Genomic DNA, 24,720 nt, shown 5'->3' with positions numbered 1-24,720 from the left:
GATGACGTGAAAAATAATAACGGTAACTCCATTGAAATGATTCAAAACTAAAGTAACGAGACAATTTTTTAAAATGTAAGGAGTAGAAAGTACAGATATTTGTGTAAAAATGTAAGGAGTAGAAGTAAAAAGTCGCCATAAAAATAAGTAGTGAAGTAAAGTAAAAATATCAGAAAAATCTACTTGAGTACAGTAAGGAAGTATTTGTACTTCGTTACTTCCCATCTCTGCTTTTTATTTTTAGGATGCCATCCTAAAGATAAAACCTCCAGACCTAATCTGAGCAGAGTGTCTGCAGGTCAATGCAGTGAGGAATCCTCTGATCTTTATATTGGAAAAACCAAACAACCTCTCCACAGACGCATGGCCCAACACAGGAGAGCGCCCTCCTCTGGACAAGACTCTGCCTTACATCTACACCACATGATGTGAATTGGAGCTATAGAAATAAACTTGAACTGAACTGATTAATGTTGCTGGTGATTTTGAGCACTTTATAAAAGAGGCATTAAAATGTAAGATTTTTTTTTTAACTATTTTTCAAGGCTGAACTTTTAAAAAAGAAATTGTCCAGAGAGCTGTTTCCAAACGAAATTTCTTTTTGTTTTACACTCGTGTAAACAAAATCTGTCGAAGTCCAAGATACCCAATTAAAATATGTCTGTAATTATAAATGTTAATGCATTTTGAACTGTTCTCAACAACAGGGAAGCATTAAATAGAAATATGGCATCGCCATTTATGCTGCCGCTAATTTTGAGCAAAATATCAAAACCTAACTGAAGCCTTTAGGTTCCTGCAGCTGCAGCAGCGACTTTAATCCCAAAGTTAAACCTTTGATCTAAACGATTTATAGATTGAGAAAAGGTGGAATAATCAAGCTGACTAGATGACGGGAATTTAGATTTGGATTTTCTTCATAAAAAAAACTAAATTTTTTGTTTTATTTGAGCAATTTTGACGTAATTTTTTCAGTTTAAAAAAAACTTAACCAGTCATGTTTTTTAAATGTTAAAGTTTCTGTCAGCATTTAGAATATGAGATGAACGGTTCATTGATAAAAGCAAAACGCTCCATTTCTAAAGCTTTATTGTAAACTAGTCTCTGTAGAACAGTTCAGACTTATTCTCACAGTGTTCAGGTATAATATGGAGCCGTCCATTTCTATCATTAAACAGTAGCTCCACCCCCCCCGTGTGAAAACATCTGCTTCAGTAAACATCTGTCTGTAGAACATCTGTCTCCTTACATAGAAAAGTCCAAAGATTGAAGAGAAAACAGAGGAAACCCTAAAGCTGCAGGCCAGACGGGAGAAAGTTCCTCCACTCAGTAAAGCAGTTTCAGTGTTTGTCATCAGAGCCACCAGAAGCGCACATAGATGATGAAGGTGATGAAGACGAGCGCAGCAGCAGCCACTTTAGCGTAGGCGGAGCGGGTGTTCAGGAACTTGGCGTCGCTGCGGTATTTCTTGGCCAGACTGGAGAGATTGCTGGCTTTGGTGTCTAGAGCTGTTGGAGAAAGAACATCCGGGGTTAAGATGGAGAACCGCTGTAGAAACGCAGGAATAGATTAAAAACGGGTTCTAGACCAGATAGAGCTTCTCCTCGCTGCAGGACGTCCTCCATGTTAGCCACCATGATTCTCTGGACGTCCTGCAGCTCTGCGTTGATGCTGCTCAGGTTCCGCCGGGCCCTGCTGTCAACGTACGACCTCTTCGTTTTCTGGATGTATGTGTCTAGATTAGAAATACAAGTTATAGATTAATGATTCAATCAGTTTATTACTATAGCAGCAATCCCCAACATGTCATCTCAGTTTTCTATCTAAGGAAAACCAGCTGATTGCATCGACTCATTGACTCTTCAGCAATCCCTCACACTAAGCATGCTTGTAGCGACAGTGGAGAGGAAAAACTCCCTTTGAACAGGAAGAAACCTTCGAACATTTAATAGATATTTTGACATTTTCTTAAAAATCCCAAATCATAAAATGATATTTGTTGACAAAATGCCGAGTTGAAAAGCAAAAGTAGTACATTATAATAGTTTATTGTTCCAGCTGTATTAAATACTGAATAAATAAACCCCCAAAAAACGTTTTCTTGCACAGTTATTAAATGTATTCATAAAATATAACAAAACAGCCACCTATTAGGTTACTGAATAAATAGGATTAAAATACTGTGTGAAGGGAGATGTAAAACCATCATTAACAGACGGGGGGGGGGGGGGGGGGGGGGGGGGGGGGGGGGGGGTCTAACATACTGACTATTTTACCACTTTGCTTCTATAAGCGGATGCTAACGGTTATAGAGCACTCAGTTTTTATTGTAATCCAGCAATAATTTCTGGGAAAGATGATTTCTGGTGCATCTATAAGTGAAGCAGAATGATGAAAAGTGATCCCTAGGCCCTCCAGCAGTCTAAGTCTATAGCAGCATATCTATCGATGCCTCTGCTCTGATCTACGGTAGTTTTCTTGGAGAATACAAGTGAGACTCTGCGAAATAATAACAGTGGCACAGTCAAATACTTGACATGTTGAGCTTAAAAACAGTTTAGTGACCATTAGTGACAAAAAATATTTTTTTATTTTTTGACACAATTTAAGACCCCCTTTTAATTTTGCTTTTGAGGCTTTCAGGGGGTCTCATGGGTTAATCAGGGTGGCATCTAGCCCCCCCAGACCCCCCCATATTTCGCACTCTGGACACAACGCGCTATTATCCAAGTCATCTTGAAAACATTCTTCTTCCAAATGTTGGCTACATATTACGGGTTTTTTCTCTGGCCAGAAGTTCGATGGCAAATCCTCCCTCTTCAAGTTGGCGATCCAACGACCAACCCGTCCGTGGAGGATCAGGAATCAGAAAGGTGGAATAACTCTTTTTTCCACTTTTCCCCGATGTATTCCAGCATCCAGCTGCCATGCACGTGGGCATTGTCAGTTTCACTATAGCTCTGGTGAATTTCAATGGTGAAGTCCTCTGGAAATCTTCAATAATTGTTGTTGATTGCAGATGTGTCTAGTAGTTCCCATTGATTTAGCTTGGAAAGCGGGGAGAATGGCGCTAGGCTTACCGCACCGTGACGTCACTGCTGGAAGATGGCAGGAGGGAGGGGCTACTATATTTGGGCAAAGATGGCCGCTCCCAGACTCAGTGTTTTTATTGTTTTAGTGATTAACACTAAATTCATTAAATGACTGCGAACTTATCAGTTTTAGGTATAAATAATGATCCATTGATTATTCCTGCTGAATGAACTTTTCCTCTAAGATCTGGAATCTTATTGGTGGACGAACCAAAACATTTTCTTACCAAACTCTATGAAGGAGTACGGCCTCGTCACCGCAGGTACTCTCCTGCCATACTGCTCGAAAAATTCCTTGTGGATTTCCTCTATGTAGCCAAAGGCCATCTTTTTAGGAAAGGAGTCGTCACAGAGACACAGGCAGCAAACATTCTGGGCTATGAAGTAACTGAGAAACAAAGTGATTCAGATCGGAGCAGCTTTCCATTTCTGCTCAGATCTACTAAGAAATTATCGTTTCAGTCCAACTTTTCTGTCAAATATGGTGTCCTTTTGGACGTTTGTGTTTCCTTACTAGAAGTTCATGTTCCCAGCCTCCAGCATGCAGCGGTCCGGGCTCTGAGCGTTCAGTTTACGGAGCAGCTGCTTGGCCTGACTCTGGTACTGCTGAAGGTCTCTGCCTGACTGAAAGCAAACAAAGAAAAAACGTGTTTGGAAGCTGCAGGACGGGCTGCGGGACGACGGGCTGCGGGACGACGGGCTGCGGGACGACGGGCTGCGGGACGACGGGCTGCGGGACGACGGGCTGCGGGACGACGAGCTGCGGGACGACGAGCTGCGGGACGACGAGCTGCAGGACGACGAGCTGCAGGATGACGAGCTGCTGGACAACGAGCTGCGGGACGACGAGCTGCGGGACGACGGGCTGCGGGACGACGGGCTGCGGGACGACGAGCTGCAGGACGAGCTGCGGGACGACGAGCTGCAGGACGACGAGCTGCGGGACGACGAGCTGCGGGACGACGAGCTGCGGGACGACGAGCTGCGGGACGACGGGCTGCGGGACGACGAGCTGCGGGACGACGAGCTGCAGGACGAGCTGCAGGATGACGAGCTGCGGGACAACGGGCTGCAGGACGACGAGCTGCAGGACGAGCTGCAGGACGCGCTGCGGGACGAGCTGCAGGATGACGAGCTGCGGGATGACGAGCTGCAGGATGACGAGCTGCGGGATGACGAGCTGCGGGATGACGAGCTGCAGGATGACGAGCTGCAGGATGACGAGCTGCAGGACGCGCTGCGGGACGCGCTGCAGGATGACGAGCTACAGGATGACGAGCTGCGGGACAACGGGCTGCAGGACGACGAGCTGCGGGACGACGGGCTGCGGGACGACGGGCTGCGGGACGACGGGCTGCGGGACGACGGGCTGCGGGACGACGAGCTGCAGGACGACGAGCTGCAGGACGACGAGCTGCGGGACGACGAGCTGCGGGACGACGAGCTGCGGGACGACGAGCTGCGGGACGACGAGCTGCAGGACGAGCTGCAGGATGACGAGCTGCGGGACGACGAGCTGCAGGACGAGCTGCAGGACGCGCTACGGGACGCGCTGCAGGATGACGAGCTGCAGGACGACGAGCTGCGGGACGACGAGCTGCGGGACGACGAGCTGCAGGATGACGAGCTGCGGGACGACGAGCTGCGGGACAACGGGCTGCAGGACGACGAGCTGCAGGACGAGCTGCAGGACGCGCTGCGGGACGCGCTGCAGGATGACGAGCTGCAGGACGCGCTGCAGGATGACGAGCTGCGGGACAACGGGCTGCAGGATGACGAGCTGCAGGACGAGCTGCAGGACGCGCTGCAGGATGACGAGCTGCAGGACGAGCTGCAGGACGCGCTGCGGGACGCGCTGCAGGATGACGAGCTGCGGGACAACGGGCTGCAGGATGACGAGCTGCAGGACGCGCTGCGGGACGCGCTGCAGGATGACGAGCTGCGGGACAATGGGCTGCGGGACGACGAGCTGCGGGACGACGGGCTGCGGGACGACGGGCTGCGGGACGACGAGCTGCAGGATGATGAGCTGCGGGACGACGAGCTGCGGGATGACGAGCTGCAGGACGAGCTGCAGGATGACGAGCTGCGGGACGACGGGCTGCAGGACGACGAGCTGCAGGACGAGCTGCAGGACGCGCTGCGGGACGCGCTGCAGGATGATGAGCTGCAGGACGAGCTGCGGGACGCGCTGCGGGACGCGCTGCGGGATGACGAGCTGCGGGATGACGAGCTGCAGGATGACGAGCTGCGGGACAACGGGCTGCAGGATGACGAGTTGCAGGACGAGCTGCAGGACGCGCTGCGGGACGCGCTGCAGGATGACGAGCTGCGGGACGACGGGCTGCGGGACGACGAGCTGCGGGACGACGGGCTGCGGGACGACGAGCTGCAGGATGACGAGCTGCGGGACGACGAGCTGCAGGACGAGCTGCAGGATGACGAGCTGCAGGATGACGCGCTGCGGGACGAGCTGCAGGATGACGAGCTGCGGGACGACGGACTGCGGGACGACGAGCTGCAGGACGAGCTGCAGGATGACGAGCTGCAGGATGACGCGCTGCGGGACGAGCTGCAGGATGACGAGCTGCAGGATGACGAGCTGCAGGACGAGCTGCGGGACGCGCTGCGGGATGACGAGCTGCGGGATGACGAGCTGCAGGATGACGAGCTGCAGGACGAGCTGCAGGACGCGCTGCGGGACGCGCTGCGGGATGACGAGCTGCAGGATGACGAGCTGCGGGATGACGAGCTGCAGGATGACGAGCTGCGGGATGACGAGCTGCGGGATGACGAGCTGCGGGATGACGAGCTGCAGGATGACGAGCTGCAGGATGACGAGCTGCAGGATGACGAGCTGCGGGACAACGGGCTGCAGGATGACGAGCTGCAGGACGAGCTGCGGGACGCGCTGCGGGACGCGCTGCAGGATGACGAGCTGCGGGACAACGGGCTGCGGGACGACGAGCTGCGGGACCACGGGCTGCGGGACGACGGGCTGCGGGACGACGAGCTGCAGGACGAGCTGCAGGATGACGAGCTGCAGGATGACGCGCTGCGGGACGAGCTGCAGGATGACGAGCTGCAGGATGACGCGCTGAGAACATGGTCTGTGCCGTCAGTTCATCCAGATTACCATCCTGCCTTCAAAGATTAGGGCCACTGAAAAAAAAAGTTAACTGACTTTTAAATATTATTTCTGTTTAATGTGGGGAAAGGGTCTGAATTCTGACTTTAATCCCAGAATTCTGACAGCTAACCAACATGTTAGCATCCAGCCGTAGCCGTGTCTGTTACAGAGTCCATCTCTCCTGTTTTAATCACCTTCTTCTCTTCCATTAATCAAACAGCATCAGCAGGGATCCTTAGGGACAGAAAAACTCTCCTAATTCCATAATTTTCCACCAATATGTTCCTGTTTCTCCCAAACAGCTGAAGCTGAGTTCTCCACATTTCTGCCTCCATGGAGACCATCAGCATTAGGATCCACTATTCTCAGATTAAAGTCAGAATTCTGACTTTTTTCCACATTAAACTAAAACATTAAGTAAACTTTTTTCAGTGGCCCTACTTCCCTTCCATAGGCAGCCCGCTGAGGGAGGAGTGAAGGTCTTTAAACCCACTCGTGGGGAGTGTCTCGCTCACACCTGCTCGTCCTCCTGGATGGACGCAGCCAGCGGAAGTCCATCCGCCACGCGCGCGATCATCGTCAGGTAGATCATCGCAGCGTCCAGCTGTGAAGCAGCTGCTGCTGTTTGGGGCGGAAGTGGTCGGTGCACCTCGGAATGAGGTCCGACTGGAAACAAACGGTGACGACGCATTCCAGAGGTTCGCTGCGGAGGTTTTCTGTCTGTAAAAGAAAAGAATCGATTCATTGAAGGATTCTGTGGTTGCGGAAACATTTCTTTGGCCTTTGGTGTGACACGCTCCCTCGCGCTGTTTCGTCACAGTGACGGAGGGCTCGTGCGGTGGGAGCGGAGCTGAGCAGCAGATGCAGGACTGAGAGCAGAGGAAGGAGCCCTCAGCCATGGATTCACCAGAGAGGTAAAACTCCTCCATTCTTCATCTCCTTCCGCTGGAAGAACAGATCATTCCGCCTGTTTCCATAGATTAATGAATCCCTTCATCCTAAAACCAGCCGCCTGGCTGCAGGTTCTAACCTTCCTCACCACCTGAGATCACGCACTGACTCACATTATTGATACTTTTCATGCGTGGATTAAACCCCGCAGCCTGCATGGGGATGGATGTATGGATGGATGTATGGATGGATGGATGGATGGATGGATGGATGGATGGATGGATGGATGCATCAGACCTCCTGTGCAGCATGAGGAGGTTTATCCTTCCATCCCTGCAGCCTGATGCTCCATCCATCCTGATCCTCCTGCAGCTCAGAGGCCTGATTGCTGCAGCTCCTGGTGAATCACTGCCAGCTCTCTACTCTCCACTCAGGAACCTAGATTGGGCTTTAAATCCCAGGGTGGGGCACTTCATGACTAATTGATTATATAAAAAAATAGATTTTATTGCCATGCTGCTGTCTGGGACTTCAACTATTTTAATGTTGTGTTTTTGCCAATTTCAGCTCAGGGAATAAATGTCCCAGAGATGGATGATGTCTGCTGGTATAAGGCTCTGATTGATGCTTTTTCATCAAACTTTATTGACATTTTTTTAGGAAGTAAAATCAAATGCAATGGAGACAGAAAGGGAGGAGATAAATAAAGAGGGGATGAGAATGAAGCAGAGGGAGAGAAAGAGTGCAGCAAACAATTCAGCTAAAATAGACACAGAAAATCTACAGTAACTCCTAGAAATCTGCTTCCATAACTGGATGAAACCAGAGGAACAGAAAACAGAGAATATTACAGCAAAAAGACGACAACAGAAAACCAAAATAAAGATAAAAAAAATATGTTTCAGATCAGCAGGTTTCCCTTAGATCTCCATGTAAGGAAAGCTAAACCTGAGATGATTCCACAATATTGATCAGGGTGGGCAGGGGCGGATGTAGGAAATCTGGGGCCTTAGGCAAAGACAGGCAGGGGCCCCTCTGAATGGAGAAGAACACATGAAACAGCCCCATTCTCCAGATAGAGAAATGTTAATAGAATAGACATCCATTACCTGTTCTAGGTTGTGTCCCTCTCTTCTTGTCCCTTTTCTTCTTGTTTTCCTCTCTATGTTTTGTACTCAGCTGACTTTTCATGCTGTCTCTAAAGGAATGAAAGATTTTTTCCAAGCACTAAGCTCACTTAGCTGATTGCTCCTTCCTGTGTTTCCAAAAAGGCCAAAGTAAATAACCCAGTCCTTCTTTTCACTGTAGACAAGCCATGATCTGCTTATCTGTTCTCCATTTGTCATTTGGATGAAATAATAGCTGCATGAATCATGACAGCAGACAAGATAGAGGAGAGCAGGAGGCGGGGTTACCAATCTACTCGCTCTGGAGAGCAGAGTTCGCTGCTTTTAGATGTTGTCTCCAAAGTCTCCAGTAGCAGAAAAAAGTCTCTAGATTTGGCGCTAGGAGCTTTTTAGAAATCAAAGTGCTAGAGGGGTCTGAAAAGTGGCTAAATATAGCGACTAAAGCGCTAAGTTGGCAACACTGCTCTTTGCATGGTTTGTTTTCAAATGGTTTGCTGCTGTCTGTTTGGACCTTTCTGAACATGTGCAGCAAATGGACTGATCCAAGATGGCGGACACTGAAGGGGGGGGGGCTGAGACACACTTAATATTATCAGCGTTCTGATGGCATTTTATCAAAAACATCATTAATGAGCAGAAATAAGGAATAGTTGTGTTAACCATTAGTGGAAACAGAGTTTTATGCCTGGAAAATGTTAATGATGAAGTGGTTTAAATTGTTTCTATACGCTCTAGTTCTATTTATTGATTTATTTAATCCTAATTAGACCTGAATTGGTCCATTAGTGAAGGCAGAGAAATCTTTATTTCCAGAAGCATCTCTGGTCTGATTGGTGCTGAGAGATAAAGTCCATCCATGTTCGTCTGGATTGTTGCTCATTGTTTCCTGTTTTCCTGACAGCTTTGGCTCATTCAGCGCCTCGGCGTCCAGAACACTCTGCTCCTAACCGCAGACGGCCTGTCCTCCGAGGTTTACAAGGAATAAAGCAACACCATGAAGTTTATAGATGTAAAGTGGAAAAAATATATTTTTTAACACTTTTTTATCTTAAAGGTGGGCTGTGTGTTTGTAACAGGAGCTGAGTTCCCATTTGGTAAACTAGGTGGTTTCCTGAGGCGGCGAGTTACTCCTCATACACCAACATAGGGCTGCAGCTAATGATCACTTTGCAAATCAATTAATCTGTTGATCATTTTTTCAATTGATTAATAATCGGATATTCAAAGGTTCATTAAAGAAAACTTTTTATGAAATTAAACCAGATGAAACTAAAACATTTCCACATGAGGAGTTCTGGATACAGCAGATTGACAGTTTTTGTTTTTAATCATAAATGCAAAATGTTTATATATTTTTTTATATAATCTTGGTATAATTCCTGCTCTAAGTGGGTCTCTGTCAGCTAAAGGCATGTTTCAGATTCTCTATACTCCAGTTAACCATGAAACAATTTCTAAATTAATGGACGATTATTTCAATAATTGATTAATGTGATTAATTGTTTCAGCCCTAATTTAAAGTTTCTGTATAATTAGCTGGAAAACGGACGTTTCAGACTGGAGTCAGAAACCAGTTTAAAAAAAATACATATTTATTTTAAAAACCAGCTTTGATTTCAATCTGAGGCGTCCTCAGCAGATGGCCGCTCACACTGAGCCTGGTTCTGCTGGAGGTTTCTTCCTGTTCAAAGGGAGTTTTTCCTCTCCACTGTCGCTACAAGCATGCTTAGTGTGAGGGATTGCTGAAGAGTCAATGAGTCGATGCAATCAGCTGGTTTTCCTTAGATAGAAAACTTTGAATCAATCTGACTGGATGATCTGGTGAACTGGAAAGTGACCTGAGATGACATGATGTGAATTGGAGCTATAGAAATAAACTGAATAGAATTGAACCTTCATTTAAAAGGCGATGACATTCCACTTGTGAAACTTGCTATAAAACAATCGTGTATCACAGATAGAAATGTCTGCAGCTGGCAGCATCACACAGATCATTTATGATCAGTTATGAGCAGAAACTGCTGGTGAACTGATTTCACTCTGAGCCCTTCTTCTGACATCAGACACACTTTGATAGAGCTGACCCCTAATCCAGAGGTCACGGATTAGCGGTCCGGATCCTGACCCATCTGCTGGCTAATCTGGACCCAACCTGATTTAAAACATTTAAAAATTGACGACAGTGTCTAACTTCCCTTGCTCCTCTTCTCCTGTTAATACGGTAAAGCCCTGGGGAGCGTCCGGCTCCAGGCTGCACGTGATCCAAATGAGCCAATGAGCTGTCAGTCTGGGTTGCTGCTGCTGCTACTTCTAGACACAGCAGGCAAACCTGTGGCAAGCCGGGCGATGGGAAAGAAGGAGAAGACCATGAGAAAAAGAGAGCAGAGAAAGTGTGGACTGCTGGAAGAACTGCGGTGAACTGGTGAAAGAAAAGTGAAATGGCGTGCTCAAAGATGACCCTGCACATTTAGAGGATGTTTGGCTCAACCTGCTGCTGTGAAGCAGGATTCTCCACCATGAACAGAATCAACAATAAATCTGGATCCAGGCTCAGAATGAGCTCCTTGATATGTGCTTGAGAATGGCTTAGTCTCCGGTTAAACCCAGGTTTAAAGCCTTGCAGGGCAGCCTAAAGCCCACTGCCAACATTAAGACAGAAAAAAGAAAGAAAATAACAAACGCTCAGTTCAGGGGTTTGAGAAAATATGGTGAAATATTGAGAAAAAAATTGTCTCCGGACTTTAAGTGGTTGATAAATTTGTTTATTGGGAGCCCACTGATTTTTAATTGGTTACCCCTGATCTACACCATCACTTTCCTCCCCCCCCCCCCCCCCCCCAGGTGTGCCTGTAATGCTTCGGGCTGAGGAGGAGAGCCGTTCAGGAGGAGATGGGCTGCACCTCTGCCAAGCAGGTGTCATCGGTTCCCAGCGACGAGGAGAGTCAGAGCAAAGCCCACAGCAACGGGGACCTGGTCTCTGGTCAGTCTGACTACTGCATAGAGTCAATATAAGAAAAAAAAAGACTGAGATAAAAAAAAATTTTTGCAGTTCAGGCGTCTTTCCTCATGTGTCATTCAGTTCATTTGTTCATTAGATCTGAAATTAGACAGAATTTCTAACAGAATCTCCGTGCAAAGCATTCTGGGATATATCTGCCTCTTCTGACGCCTTTCTTTTTTCTCTTCCGACCGTCGGCCATTTTCAAAGAGCCGCTGTGAGAAAGCTGAGCTTCAATGACTGAAACCGTAGCTCACCACAGATATACGCCTGAAAGAAAACGCTAGCTAACGGGGGCTAGCATGTAGGACGGCCTTACGTAAACACATCACCAGAATGATTGACAGTTAGGAGGACCACTGATTGAGATGATCCACCTGGAAATAAAAGATTAGCCCTTTTTCTTCTACTTTTTTTTTCACCATGTGTGGAAAAAAAAGAAAGTACATAACTCTTGAAATTGTAGTTTTCCTGTTTGTGGCTAGTAGCATTAGCATGCTTCGGGCTAATCTCTCTTTAACATTAGTTGAGTCATTAAATAACTTAGTTTATCACAGTCATCAATGTTTTCTGTCAGTATTTGCTCTAAAGAGATGATTAGTGTTAAATTTGGAACATGAGCTAAACTAACATTAGCTTAATCGAGGAAAGTGATGTTTGAACGCAGATATTTATGTTTGTTATCAGTTAGCAGCGAATGTTAAGACTTTTCCTTTTATAAAGTTGATGACAGATGGCTTTGGGATATTAACTCCTGATCAGAGCAGCTATTAGCTTGAAAATGCTTTGCTAACGTTACTAGCCACAACCATGAAGGAAATGCCACCGTCTCAAGAGGTGGGACTTCCTGAAAACTATCCAATCACAGTAAGCGGTCCATGTGTGGTTAAAAAAAAAAGGCTACATGCACTTAAAATAAAAAAAAAAATTGTTAGAACTGTAAAATTAACATTTAAATTTAACATATAATAAATTTAAATAAGTAATTTTTTTTAAATAACCCACCCCCCCCCCCCCCCCAGTCTTTTTTTTTTAAATAAGTAATTTTTGTCTTAAAACAAGTAATTTTTCCACAAAAATAAGTCATTTTTTCGTGGAATTGAGGAGGTAAGTGAGACACTCTGGAAATGGATCCAGACATTTACATTTAAAATAAGAAAAAACGATTTAATTTCAAGTGCAAAAATACTGATTCCATTGAGCACACTATCTTATTTACCGACTCTAATTAAATACACTTAATTTAAGAAATATGGACTTATTTACACAGGGGAGTGGTGTTCTAGTGGTTAGAGCATAGAGCTCAGAATCCAGACGTTACCCTTAACCCTACATGCTCCCTAGGCGCCGCACGATGGCAGCCCCCTGCTCCCCAAAGGGAGGGGTTAAATGCAGAGAGGGAATTTTGTTGCTCTGGTGACGGTGGAATGAGAATAAAAATCTGGAAATAAGTAAATGAATTTTGAAGTTTTTTGCCTGCTGAGCAGAAGCTCAGTTTCTCCTTCCTCTCTTTGGGCTCAGCTTTCTGCAGCAGCTGCTCCCTGACCTCCTCACATCTTTGCCGGGTTAGGGGTTAGGGGTAGGGTAGGGTTAGGCTCCTTCCATCCCAGCCAGCAGCTTCTCTGCAGAATCAACCTGGTTTTATTGAACTTTAGAGGCTGCTGACGTAAAAATCCCTGGAAATCTGCAAACACAGACCCGCCCATCTGCAGCTGATAATCAATGAAATCATCTCCTCACACAATGAGCTCCTGACATGACTTTGCTGTCGTCTGATTGGCTACTTGAATATAGAGCTATACTAATGTTCTTATAAACCACATCCATCAATGGACTCTGCGTTCTCACAGTGTGGGACAAACCAGCGACTATCAGGACAGGATTCGTTCTGAGGGAAAGAGTTTAAGCTCGTCATTAATGAGAGAATTACTGAACTGTGAGAACTATTAACCTCAGAGGATCAGAGCGGCGCGTCCTCAATCGTCCCATCGCCGCTCCTGCTGCTGTCATGTGTTAATAAGAGGGGACGGGGGGGGGGGTGTATGCTGCTCATTGTGTCTTTCTGTCGACCTCACAGATGAGCAGAAGATGAGAGGAGGGGAGAAAGACAAAGAGTACATCAGCGGCGAAGAGTCGGGAGAGGACGGCCATGACGGCACGGTGCGTGATTCAACTGCTGCTCTGTCTGTTCCAGCAGAGGGATGGTGTTACCGCCACGGAGTTAGAAACACACAATAAAAAGGTTTTCATTTGAACCTGAGATATTTATGCTCTACTGACGGATTAAAGCCATCAGGAGGGTTCAATTTTTTATATACGTAAGAGACCCAAAATCAGATGAAGTGGTTACAACCAGCTTATTTATTTATATAAACATAGGATTACTTGGAGATGGTCTTATAACCTTTAACATGATTGTATAATTTTCTTTCTAATCTCCTGAAACTCTTTCCTTTATTATCCATGTTGGGTGTGGTAAACACCAGGTCAGCACAGTGACTACCTGTAGCTCTATATAATTGGCAGCTGGTGGAGTGTTTTTCCAGGGGGCGCGTTAACTTCAAATTAGACTTATACCAAAAACCAATCAAACATTTACTGCAGTTAGCCTCGCTGCACGCAGTTAGCCTCGCTGCACGCAGTTAGCCTCGCTCCACGCAGTTATTCTCGCTGCACGCAGTTAGCCTCGCTGCACGCAGTTAGCCTCGCTGCACGCAGTTAGCCTCGCTGCATGCAGTTAGCCTCGCTCCACGCAGTTATTCTCGCTGCACGCAGTTAGCCTCGCTGCACGCAGTTAGCACACAGTTAGCCTCGCTGCACGCAGTTAGCCTCGCTCCACGCAGTTATTCTCGCTGCACGCAGTTAGCCTCGCTGCACGCAGTTAGCCTCGCTGCACGCAGTTAGCCTCGCTGCACGCAGTTAGCCTCGCTGCACGCAGTTAGCCTCGCTCCACGCAGTTATTCTCGCTGCACGCAGTTAGCCTCGCTGCACACAGTTAGCCTCGCTGCACGCAGTTAGCCTCGCTGCACGCAGTTAGCCTCGCTGCACGCAGTTAGCCTCGCTGCACGCAGTTATTCTCGCTGCACGAAGTTAGCCTCGCTGCACGCAGTTAGCCTCGCTGCACGCAGTTAGCCTCGCTGCACGCAGTTAGCCTCGCTCCACGCAGTTAGCCTCGCTCCACGCAGTTATTCTCGCTCCACGCAGTTATTCTCGCTGCACGCAGTTAGCCTCGCTGCCTGCAGTTAGCCTCACTGCATGCAGTTAGCTTTGCTACACGCAGTTAGCCTCGCTGCATGCAGTTAGCTTTGCTACACGCAGTTAGCCTCGCTGCATGCAGTTAGCCTCGCTACATGCAGTTAGCCAAGCTGCACGCAGTTAGCCTCGCTGCATGCAGTTAGCCTGGCTGCACGCAGTTAGCCTCGCTGCATGCAGTTAGCTTTGCTACACGCAGTTAGCCTCGCTGCATGCAGTTAGCCTCGCTACATGCAGTTAGCCAAGCTGCACGCAGTTAGCCTCGCTGCATGCAGTTAGCCTGGCTGCACGCAGTTAGCCTCGCTGCGTGCAGTTAGCCTCGCTGCATGCAGTTAGCCTCGCTGCATGCAGTTAGCCTCGCTACACGCAGTTAGCCTTGCTACACGCAGTTAGCCTCGCTGCGTGCAGTTAGCCTCGCTACACGCAGTTAGCCTCGCTGCATGCAGTTAGCCTCGCTACACGCAGTTAGCCTTGCTACACGCAGTTAGCCTCGCTGCGTGCAGTTAGCCTCGCTGCACGCAGTTAGCCTCGCTGCATGCAGTTAGCCTTGCTACACGCAGTTAGCCTCGCTGCATGCAGTTAGCCTCGCTGCATGCAGTCAGCCTCGCTGCATGCAGTTAGCCTCGCTGCATGCAGTTAGCCTTGCTACACGCAGTTAGCCTCGCTGCGTGCAGTTAGCCTCGCTGCACGCAGTTAGCCTCGCTGCATGCAGTTAGCCTTGCTACACGCAGTTAGCCTCGCTGCATGCAGTTAGCCTTGCTACACGCAGTTAGCCTCGCTGCATGCAGTTAGCCTCGCTGCATGCAGTTAGCCTCGCTGCATGCAGTTAGCCTCGCTACACGCAGTTAGCCTCGCTGCGTGCAGTTAGCCTCGCTGCGTGCAGTTAGCCTCGCTGCGTGCAGTTAGCCTCGCTACACGCAGTTAGCCTCGCTGCATGCAGTTAGCCTCGCTACACGCAGTTAGCCTCGCTACACGCAGTTAGCCTCGCTGCGTGCAGTTAGCCTCCCTGCACGCAGTTAGCCTCGCTGCATGGAGTTAGCCTTGCTACACGCAGTTAGCCTCGCTGCATGCAGTTAGCCTCGCTGCATGCAGTTAGCTTCGCTGCACGGAGTTAGCCTCGCTGCGTGCAGTTAGCCTCGCTACATAAAAAGATGAAACGGATGAAAATGACTCTGAATTTAAAACACTGATGATTTATTGAAAAGTATTTAATAATTTCATATTTTGAATTCTGAATTCTGACCTGAATATATAAAATGCTAATTCTTGTAGCAGCATCCTTTCTTCCATTCAAACATACCGGTAGTTGTTTGAACAATAATTTCAAAGTTCTAATCCTGATAATATTTCCTTATTAATCAAACCGAAGCTTCTTTGAAGAATCGTCATAAAATACAACTTGGTTCTAGTATAAAAAAATGTCTAACCTCAAAACTAGTAGTTTGTTGCAGCCTTATCTCAAACATGCAAACATTTCTTTATCTATGAGGCCTAACTGAGCTGGACTCACTGGAAAAAATCTAAATCTAGATACGTCACTTAAAATAACTGCATTAGTTCTTGAATTGTGGAGGTAAAAGATGCATATTATAAGAAAGTTAAAATAAGATATTTAGATAAAATGCATTTGCAAATAAGTCTACATTTGAGTAGCTAAATGAGATGATTTGCCAATGGAATTAGTATTTTAAGGGTAAATACACTTCATTTAAGACATTTTTTACCAATTTCAAGATTTTTTTTCCAGTGCAGGTTTGGACACGAAAAAAAAAAAAACAATCTAAAAATGTCTCAAATAGTGTTTTTATCCTTCATAAGATGATTTGTCAATGGAATGGAATGAGTATTTCTACTCTAAAAAATAAGATAATTAGATAAAATGCACTTGAAACAAGACAATTTAATGTTTTTTCTTATTTTAAATGTAAATTGTCTTGTTCCATCGACAGTGTTTCACTTCCCTCCTTAATTCAAGCAAAAATGCACTAATTTTAATAAATATTAGATTATAATTATCGAGATTTAAGTGTTTTGCAGTGGAAAAGTGTTTGTTGCTCTGAATCAAACCAAATCGCAGCTTTTTTACTTTTAAACATATGTGAAATGTTAGAAAATGATATTTTTAATATCAGTTATAGACATTTTTATCAGTTCATTAAATTAAGACAGTGATATTCCTGGTTGTGATTTGGTAAAAGTCTGAGAAAGTTCCAGAAGGTTGAATACTTTTAAATGGAGGCAGATGTTGTGGATGTTTGTTAGTCAGCGATGGAGGCTGCAGTAACGATGGTTCCTGATTCTCCCGCAGGAGAAAAGTTCTCTCCTCGGCGTCGGACAACCCTCCAGCCAATCAGGAGCGAACGGAAAGATTCTGTGAGTCTGAACGCCGCCGCCGCTGCTGCTTGATATGCTGCAGGTGTGAGGCTCTAACTGGCCGTCTGCCCCTCCCCCACAGGAGCGTCCACTCCTCAGAGAGTCAGCAGGAATTCTTCCGAATGCTGGATGAGAAGATCGAGAAGGTAAAGCATGAAAATCCAGCGCTGCAGCGTCGCTTCTCTATGCAGAAGTTAAAATCAATCCGTTTCTCTTCCATCGTTTCTCTTCCATCCAGGAAGATTTTTCAATTCCAAATGTCAGAAATAGCGTTTAGTTCCAGGTTTTATCCAGCAGCCCAACAAAGAAAACATGCAGATAGAAACGGATGAACGGGTCCCCCCCTCTGTTTAAGGTGGTTTTTCTTTCTTTTTTTTATTCAAAGCTTTTTATAAAAAAAGTCAGAGGTAGAAACAATAGATCATCTTCATGGTTATAAAAGACTTTCCGTTTTTCAAATTTTATACACATTCAGAAAAACCCCACCCAGACTGGACCCAAAAATAATTACAATAATTGTGATTGTAATGAATCAAAAAACAAAACAACACTGCACCGACAGTAGACTTCAGTTTTTATTTGTTAAATGTGGGCAGGCATCAGAATAAACCAATTAAAACAGTGAGTGAATAGCTCCATCTGCGTTCCAAGGTCCTCTTGGCCAACAAAGTGTTCCTTTGAGTTTGCTCAGCTTTTTAATTGAAACCATAGAATCTTTCAATCTAATGCAGTTAGAGAAAGTTCTTGGAGGCCACCTAAGTATGAGAGGAAGGTTCCCAAACAGATTGAAATTAGTCTGAGCGCCTTATAGCAAATTTCATTTTTTCCAAGTGCAAAGATAACATTACATCTTTCAGCCACTGAGCGACAGTAGGTGGCGCACTTGACTTCCAGTGGAGTAGAATTGGCCTTCGTACGAGCAGAGAAACTAATGCTAGAATGTTCTGTTGGTTCTTAGTTAAATTAGCTTCATCAGGGCTGTAAAGTGACTCCTAAGACTTCTGACATCAAATATATCGACCAATAGCCTAACAACAGATGGCAAGACCAGAACATATGAGTCAAAGCTGCAATATTAATATGACATCTGATACAGTTGCTGTCAATATTTGGGTTTATGGAGTAGATCCTTGCTCTGCTGCAGTGCAAGGATCTCTTCTTAACATAGATGGCTTCCTTCCTCTCAAACCACCTGTCTTCTTTGACCAAAATGTGAACATTCTGCTCCTCCAAAGAATGTCCTTTGTCCATCAGGTGTAGATGTAGTGCAGAGTCTTGTCCAGAGGAGGGCGCTCTTCTGTGTTGGGCCATGCGCCTGTGGAGAGGTTGTTTGGTTTCTCCAATATAAGATCAGAGCATTCCTCGCTGCATTGACCTGCAGACACTCTGCTCAGATTAGGATGAACTGGTCTCTGTTTCAGGGTCGGTTTGGTTTGAAAGGTTCTGGGATTTTATGTTTAGTATATTTACTCTTAAAATAAGATAACTGAGTAAAAAGCACTTGAAATGAGTCAATGCAATTGAGTTTTCTTGTTTTAAGTGTAAAATGTCTTGTTCTATTTGCAAAATTTCTCCTTCACCTCCTGAATCCAAGAACAAATTAAACTTATTTTAAGAAAAAACATACCGGTAACATAACACAGCCGGGGGGGGCAGCTGATGAGCCAGCCTCCCTGTCATCAGGTGGAGCCGATGGCTCCAGACAGGATTACTAAACGAAGCCCAAATCCGCTCCAACCTTCTGCATCCAAAACTCGGCCGTATTTTTTCACTGCTAAAGCTTCATATAAAGAATCGGATTCCTGCTAAATCTGGTTAACTTTACGCCTGGTTAGAGCTACTAGTTACTTCTTCAAAGTATTGCAGTTAGTAACTAGTTACCAGTAGAAAGCAAGTAAGAACTAAAACGTGGAAGAATTTGAATAATTTTTCTGTTATCAGTTATCAGAGCTTTAGGATTAGGACTTCAATTATTATGGAGAGAAATTCGTCCCAATATTGTTAAACCAAACAGAAGCTAATCTTAATCCCAAAAACAAACTGTGGTCAAAACTTTTGGATTGTAAAATGTTAACAAAACACTTTCCGTACCCACTGTATACTTGATAATAAATGTTTGTTTTAACAATTTATCTGTTGATAAATCCTATTTAATTTTTCTCTTAAAACACCCTAAATAACCATAAAAAATGCTTCTAATTTTTGACTGCTTAATTTTACAAACTTTGCCCCATATAATAAGAAAAATCAACCTTAGATGAATTCATTAAACGATAAACTTGCATCTCAAATGAGGACATCAGAGGGTCTGACAGACCGTGTGTTTCCGTTAGTGGCACACATGGACACAGATGTCGACAATGTCGTTTTTCAGAATCTGGAGGAAGCGGCCATCTTCTTAACTCGGTCGCTAACGACCGCCATGAAGTTGGTTGGAAGCTGGATGTTGGATATTCAAGCTTCGCAGAGTCAGCGTCATCCAGCAAACGGCTGATCCGCCTGACAAGATAGAGGAGAGCAGGAGGCGGGGTTACCAATCTACTCGCTCTGGAGAGCAGAGTTCGCTGCTTTTAGATGTTGTCTCCAAAGTCTCCAGTAGCAGAAAAAAGTCTCTAGATTTGGCGCTAGGAGCTTTTTAGAAATCAAAGTGCTAGAGGGGTCTGAAAAGTGGCTAAATATAGCGACTAAAGCGCTAAGTTGGCAACACTGCTCTTTGCATGGTTTGTTTTCAAATGGTTTGCTGCTGTCTGTTTGGACCTTTCTGAACATGTGCAGCAAATGGACTGATCCAATATGGTGGACACTGATGGGGGGGGCTGAGACGCACTTAATATTATCAGCGTTCTGATGGCATTTTAGCCAAAGGATCTTTATCAAAAACATAATTAATGAGCAGAAACAAGGAATAGTTGTATTAACCAAACATGGAAACAGAGTTTTATGGGGCCCCTAGGAACTTGGGGCCCTAGGCAGCTGCCTAGTATTGCCTGATGGTAAATCCCCCCCCTTCATGTGTTTTATCCAGGGCCGGGACTACTGCTCAGAAGAAGACGACATGACATAGCCTCCTGGTTCCAAGATGGAAGACGGCGGGAGAACTTCTGGTTTTAACTGAACTCTGCATGAGGAGGGAGGATGCCCCCCCATCCCACAACCAGACAGTCTAATGAGCTCCGACAGCAGATGGTCTCCTCCTGAAACTAGACGTCCAGGATCCACCCCGGACGGCTCCCAGCAGCAGCGTTTTGGGGCCCCGTGTTTGTCCGTCCGTCCTCGCCGTGCGAAACGAGGCTCAGGGTTAAAGGTGTTGAAGCGTCACTGTATCTCTCATGTAGTTCAGTCCTTTCTTCTTCTGCTCCTTGAAGCGAACGCAGCAGAGCCGGTCCCGTTTCCTGCTCCACGTGAAGACGAGGCTCACGCCGCCGCCGCCGCACTCGGAGGGCTCCGCCCATGTCCGTCACTGTCCTCTCTTCATGTTCTAATCTTTCACTCTTTGTTTTTTTTAGGGAAATTAAAATATTTACAGGAATTCCTCTTCGCCCGGCTGGTTTGTTTTTGAGAACATGAAAAGAAAGAACATCGGCTACGGAGTGAAATTTGGTCCTTTATTGTTGCAAAGAACAGGTTTTATGAATGGAAATAATTTATTTGAGAAATAATCTATTTAATAAAAACAATAAAGTCTTTAGGGCCACTACTTCTTTTTCAAATTTTACTTAGTAGTTTACTTTAGTTTTGTTTTTTCATTTTCTTTGGGGATTTTTGATGGACTTTTTTTCCATTTCTAAATTTCTGTTTTTCAAAACTGAATTTCACAAACTGCTTTTTCCTGATCAAAATCTCTCGACTTCTGTGGGCGTGGCTGAGAAGCTCATTCCTATTGGTCCGCTGGAAAAGGAACGCAGTTTTTCCCGTATTACTGTGAGAGTAAAAAATAGTCAGTAAAAACTAATGGAAAATGAAGAACAAGTGCACCTTAGATACCAAACTTACGGTAAACTTGTTCCCGTCCCTGTCCTGCATTGTGACCAATGAACTGACAGCATGTTTGTTACGATCCAGAATCCCCTCATCCCATTGGTCGAGACAAAACATGTTCTTTGCAACAATAATGGAACAAATTTCTCTCCATAGAATTAAACCGTACATTCCTAAAGATATTTTTTATGATAAAAACTTTTCCATACAGAGCTGAGAACATTTGTGCTGCAGAAGCTGCAGATCTGTTGTGTTTTGATAAAACCTGAACAGCTCCCAGTTTTTATGAGCTCTTACTCGCCGCCTCCGCCATCTTTGTTATTGGGCGGCTGTGACAGCAAATCCCATAATGCATTGCGGGAAGAGTTCTCTGCACATTCTGGGATATATCTGCTCCTCCAGTGACCAGGGAGGATCAGTACCTTTCAAAGTGCATTGTGGGAAATTTTGATTCCACTACTTTTTTTTGGACGCCATTTAAAATGGAGTAACCAGTGAATATTGGTTCGGTCAGTAGTTCAGACTCAGCCTAAGAATCTCTAAAGTACGGCGGCGGATTAGGGCCATTAAAAGACGGAGAAAAAATATACTGGAATTTAACTTTTTTGGGTTTAAAGTGGCATGTTTACGAGAATAAACACGCAGATTAAGAAGGAAACAAGTAGCAAATATACGAGAATAAACACGCAAATTTATAAGAAAAAGAACTTACAAAGTAACAATTATAAAAGTGCCAATTTAGAAGGGAAAAGAAAAACATTTAAGCATGCACATTTGCAAGAAAAATGTAACTAATTTACGAAATAAAGACATGCAAATTTATTGTATTATTCATTTTTACTTTCATAACTTCCATGAGGCCATTTTAGCAGCTGATGCATTTTTATAGCTTTATGGAGTTCAGTTTAACCTGGATTTTAACCTTGAATTGTTCTGCAAATGAGCATGTGTAAAATTAGGCAAATTTGCTACTTTCTCCTCAGTTTGTGTTTTTTTTCTTAGTAATTTGATTCTTTTTCTCTTATATTTGTACGTTTTAATTTCATAAATGTGTTTCTACTCATAAGAATGTCACTTTAAACTCCAAAATGCTGAATCATTTTTCTCTTTGAATGGTCCTAATGTCGTCCTAACGTTCAGTTTTTGGTAATGATATTTTAGATGCTTCATGCTATGGAGTCATATTGATCACATTTATCTCACAGCATCAAGCTGCTTCTAATAGATTCAGGAAATAAAATTGTTGTTTTTGTTAAAACATGTTTGAAAAAAACAAAAAGCAGAAGGAATGTTTGTGTGAAAAATCCCCTTCAAGCTTTAAATCTTTTTATTGAAATGTTCACCCGGCCTTCATGTGATGCAGCGAGCCGCCTGCTGGCGGCAGCACTTCCTGGCTGCCGCCATGCGGAGGCGCTCCGCACGCAGCCTGGAGGAAGCCCGCGTTAAGGTGCGGAGGATGCCAGGAAGGCGGCGCCGTTCTCCGCGCCGCCGGCCCGGATTAGAAGACGGACGTCTCTGCTTCAGGTCTCAGCGCCGCTGCCGCCTCTTCCGGTGCTGCCTCCGCCCCACGTCCTCGAAGGGTCCGGCAGGCGGGTCAGGGGTCACCAGCCCGTCGCTCATCCTCTGGTAGACCAGGGTAGAGTCGGGCGCCACGGCGCACAGCAGCAGAGGGAGGCCCCGGTCCAACAGCAGGCGGATGCTGCAGGGCAGAGGGGAACCGACCTGACATCAGCAACCAGTGGGGGAGGGGGGGTCACCGTGTATATCTGACCTCCTGTGGCTCAGACGCCGGTCTACAGGCAGCGGCAGGACGGTGTGAGGAGCAGCTCCATCCTTCTCTCTGGCCTCCAGCAGAACCAGCTGCAGCTCTGGACTTCTGACGCAGGAGACGTCCTTCCAGCGCCGCACTGCGGGACAAACAGCAGCCGTTACTCACTAGGTGTACGTGCGTGTCCTCGTGAAACACCATCATCCTCAGCTCTAGCACTGTTCCAGTTCACTAGAACAGCAGACAGAGAACAGACAGAGTCCCCGGATGTTGTTCTGGCCCCTCCCTCTTTACCCAGCATGCATCAGAGCAGACTCTCCAGACTGACAGCTGTCCCAGCATGCACTGCAGCAGCAGCTTCCAGGTTAGCGCTCACAGAGCTCAGAGGATTAAATTAAAACTTCTCTTTTCTGTTGCTGTTGTTCAATAAAAGTACGTTTTAAGATCATTTGAGGCAAGAAAATTATACTTTAAGCTTCACTATATGGAACATTTACTGATTTAATGCAGAATTTAAAAAAAATAGTTCAGAATTTGAGAGGACCGTGGCGACCAGCTGAGCTCTGAGGCTAACCGCACCCAGGGCTAACGTTAGCCCGTCAACACCTTTGTTTCTAGATGTTGGAGCTTGGCCTGTTTTCCAGTGTAGTCCTGTTTCTCTGACTGTGACTAACTGGATGTGCTCTCTTCATCCTCTGACATGGGAGCTGGCTCGGAGCTCGTCTGCCTGGCTGTGTGTTTCCTGGACGGGGCCGCCTGTGGAGCTGGTTGACAGTTGCCTTTTGTATCTATGCTTCTTTTTCTATGTCTGCTTCTGTCTCCTTGAACCCCAGTCGGCCTCAGCAGATGGCCGCTCACACTGAGCCTGGTTCTGCTGGAGGTTTCTTCCTGTTCAAAGGGAGTTTTTCCTCTCCACTGTCGCTACAAGCATGCTTAGTGTGAGGGATTGCTGAAGAGTCAATGAGTCGATGCAATCAGCTGGTTTTCCTTAGATAGAAAACTTTGAATCAATCTGACTGGATGATCTGGTGAACTGGAAAGTGACCTGAGATGACATGATGTGAATTGGAGCTATAGAAATAAACTGAATTGAATTCCTACTAGTAGAAATGACGTCACGTGACCCCATTCATGTGTATTGGGCTTTTACTTCCGGATCTGTAAAGTAAAACTCACCCTCAGTGAGATCCATGTAGACCAGGAAAGCTGCGTGGATCTGCTCCCCGTCCTCCACCTGCAGCTCCTTCATCTGTTCATACTAAGACAAGAAAACACGCGGGTCACTGTGAAGGTCCCGCAGAGCTGTGGGCCCCCGGTCCCGCAGGGCTGTGGGCCCCCGGTCCCGCGTGGGTTCCTCTCACCGTGGGATGCCGCTGGATCCAGTTTAAAGGCGGCTCTGCTCCGCCTGCAGCTCCGGACATTTCCTGCTCATCAGTCTGCAGCTGAACCGCTGCTGGTTTAGTTACAGGTGTTTTACAACAAAGGCGGCCCGGGTGGAAACAGGGGCAACAACGTTTGGATCCGCTGCATGGTCGCTCAATCCGGTTGATTCTTGTTGAAAAAAATGTTTTTAAATAAAATTTAGTTTGAAGAAAATTACTCAATCCAGAAAGGAAAGTAAAAAAAACCACCTTTTCGATCAAGAGTTTTTTTTTTTTTTTTGTGATAGAGCCTTTCCCACAGCAGTGCTTTATTCATTATATCTTAAAAGCTAAAGCAGCAAAAATAAGTTTTAACGGAAAAAAATTTAGCACAGACGAAGCACTAATGTCTACAAACGCAGAGCACGTTGGTTGAACTCGGAGGGCGGTGGCAGCTGGTGGGGTTTTCTCCACCAGGGGGAGCCAGACATAGTAAATAGACCAAAAACAAACTATACAGCATGCTCACAAATGATTCATTTGTTCCCAATTCTTTTGAACGTGTGTGTGAAGGGGGTGGGGGGGATTCACACACTGCGTTCTGATGCATTTTAGCAAAACGATTTTTATAAAAAAAAAAAAAACACATAATTAATGTGCACAAATAAGGAATAGCTGTATTAATCATAAATAGAAACAGAGTTTTATGAGCCCCCCAGGACCCTGGGCAGCTAACCTAACCTAATGGTA

The 24,720-nt window shown here is 45.8% G+C and overlaps 3 protein-coding genes across 3 annotated transcripts; 1 reads left to right on the top strand and 2 right to left on the bottom strand.

The window, feature by feature from the left end:
- Positions 1 to 1,071: 1,071 nt before the first annotated feature.
- sec22ba (SEC22 homolog B, vesicle trafficking protein a) lies at positions 1,072 to 7,146 on the bottom strand. The gene is made up of 5 exons (XM_038272075.1): positions 6,740 to 7,146; positions 3,607 to 3,716; positions 3,320 to 3,480; positions 1,589 to 1,735; positions 1,072 to 1,508 (listed from the first exon to the last, which is right to left on the bottom strand). Exons 1-5 carry the CDS (start codon positions 6,992 to 6,994, stop codon positions 1,354 to 1,356), a joined length of 828 nt encoding a protein of 275 aa, XP_038128003.1. The 5' UTR covers positions 6,995 to 7,146; the 3' UTR covers positions 1,072 to 1,353.
- zgc:55943 (uncharacterized protein LOC406337 homolog) lies at positions 6,865 to 20,392 on the top strand. Its single transcript, XM_038272077.1, has 6 exons — positions 6,865 to 7,136; positions 11,082 to 11,220; positions 13,316 to 13,398; positions 16,799 to 16,863; positions 16,946 to 17,009; positions 19,889 to 20,392. The coding sequence occupies exons 2-6, from the start codon at positions 11,130 to 11,132 to the stop codon at positions 19,925 to 19,927; spliced, it is 342 nt and encodes a 113-aa protein (XP_038128005.1). The 5' UTR covers positions 6,865 to 7,136; positions 11,082 to 11,129; the 3' UTR covers positions 19,928 to 20,392.
- Positions 20,393 to 22,148: 1,756 nt separating this feature from the next.
- Positions 22,149 to 24,127, bottom strand: tsen15 (TSEN15 tRNA splicing endonuclease subunit). The gene is made up of 4 exons (XM_038272076.1): positions 23,971 to 24,127; positions 23,786 to 23,867; positions 22,613 to 22,748; positions 22,149 to 22,540 (listed from the first exon to the last, which is right to left on the bottom strand). The coding sequence occupies exons 1-4, from the start codon at positions 24,028 to 24,030 to the stop codon at positions 22,369 to 22,371; spliced, it is 450 nt and encodes a 149-aa protein (XP_038128004.1). The 5' UTR covers positions 24,031 to 24,127; the 3' UTR covers positions 22,149 to 22,368.
- Positions 24,128 to 24,720: the final 593 nt, after the last annotated feature.

Source organism: Cyprinodon tularosa, unplaced genomic scaffold (assembly GCF_016077235.1).
Source record: "Cyprinodon tularosa strain WSP-4 unplaced genomic scaffold, ASM1607723v1 ctg816, whole genome shotgun sequence".
Lineage (NCBI taxonomy): Eukaryota > Metazoa > Chordata > Actinopteri > Cyprinodontiformes > Cyprinodontidae > Cyprinodon > Cyprinodon tularosa.
This window is presented reverse-complemented; position numbering and strand designations above follow the sequence as displayed.

Coding starts and splice junctions, on each gene's coding strand:
- tsen15 (XM_038272076.1), bottom strand. CDS start 24,030: ATGTCCGGAGCTGCAGGCGGAGCAGAGCCGCCTTTAAACTGGATCCAG. Junction 23,868..23,970: donor GGATCCAGCGGCATCCCACG/GTGAGAGGAACC, acceptor TTCTTGTCTTAG/TATGAACAGATGAAGGAGCT. Junction 22,749..23,785: donor CTACATGGATCTCACTGAGG/GTGAGTTTTACT, acceptor TTTGTCCCGCAG/TGCGGCGCTGGAAGGACGTC.
- zgc:55943 (XM_038272077.1), top strand. CDS start 11,130: ATGGGCTGCACCTCTGCCAAGCAGGTGTCATCGGTTCCCAGCGACGAG. Junction 11,221..13,315: donor CAACGGGGACCTGGTCTCTG/GTCAGTCTGACT, acceptor TCGACCTCACAG/ATGAGCAGAAGATGAGAGGA. Junction 16,864..16,945: donor GGAGCGAACGGAAAGATTCT/GTGAGTCTGAAC, acceptor CCTCCCCCACAG/GAGCGTCCACTCCTCAGAGA.
- sec22ba (XM_038272075.1), bottom strand. CDS start 6,994: ATGTTTCCGCAACCACAGAATCCTTCAATGAATCGATTCTTTTCTTTT. Junction 3,481..3,606: donor GCTGGGAACATGAACTTCTA/GTAAGGAAACAC, acceptor TTTGTTTCTCAG/TTACTTCATAGCCCAGAATG. Junction 1,509..1,588: donor GCGAGGAGAAGCTCTATCTG/GTCTAGAACCCG, acceptor TTTCTCCAACAG/CTCTAGACACCAAAGCCAGC.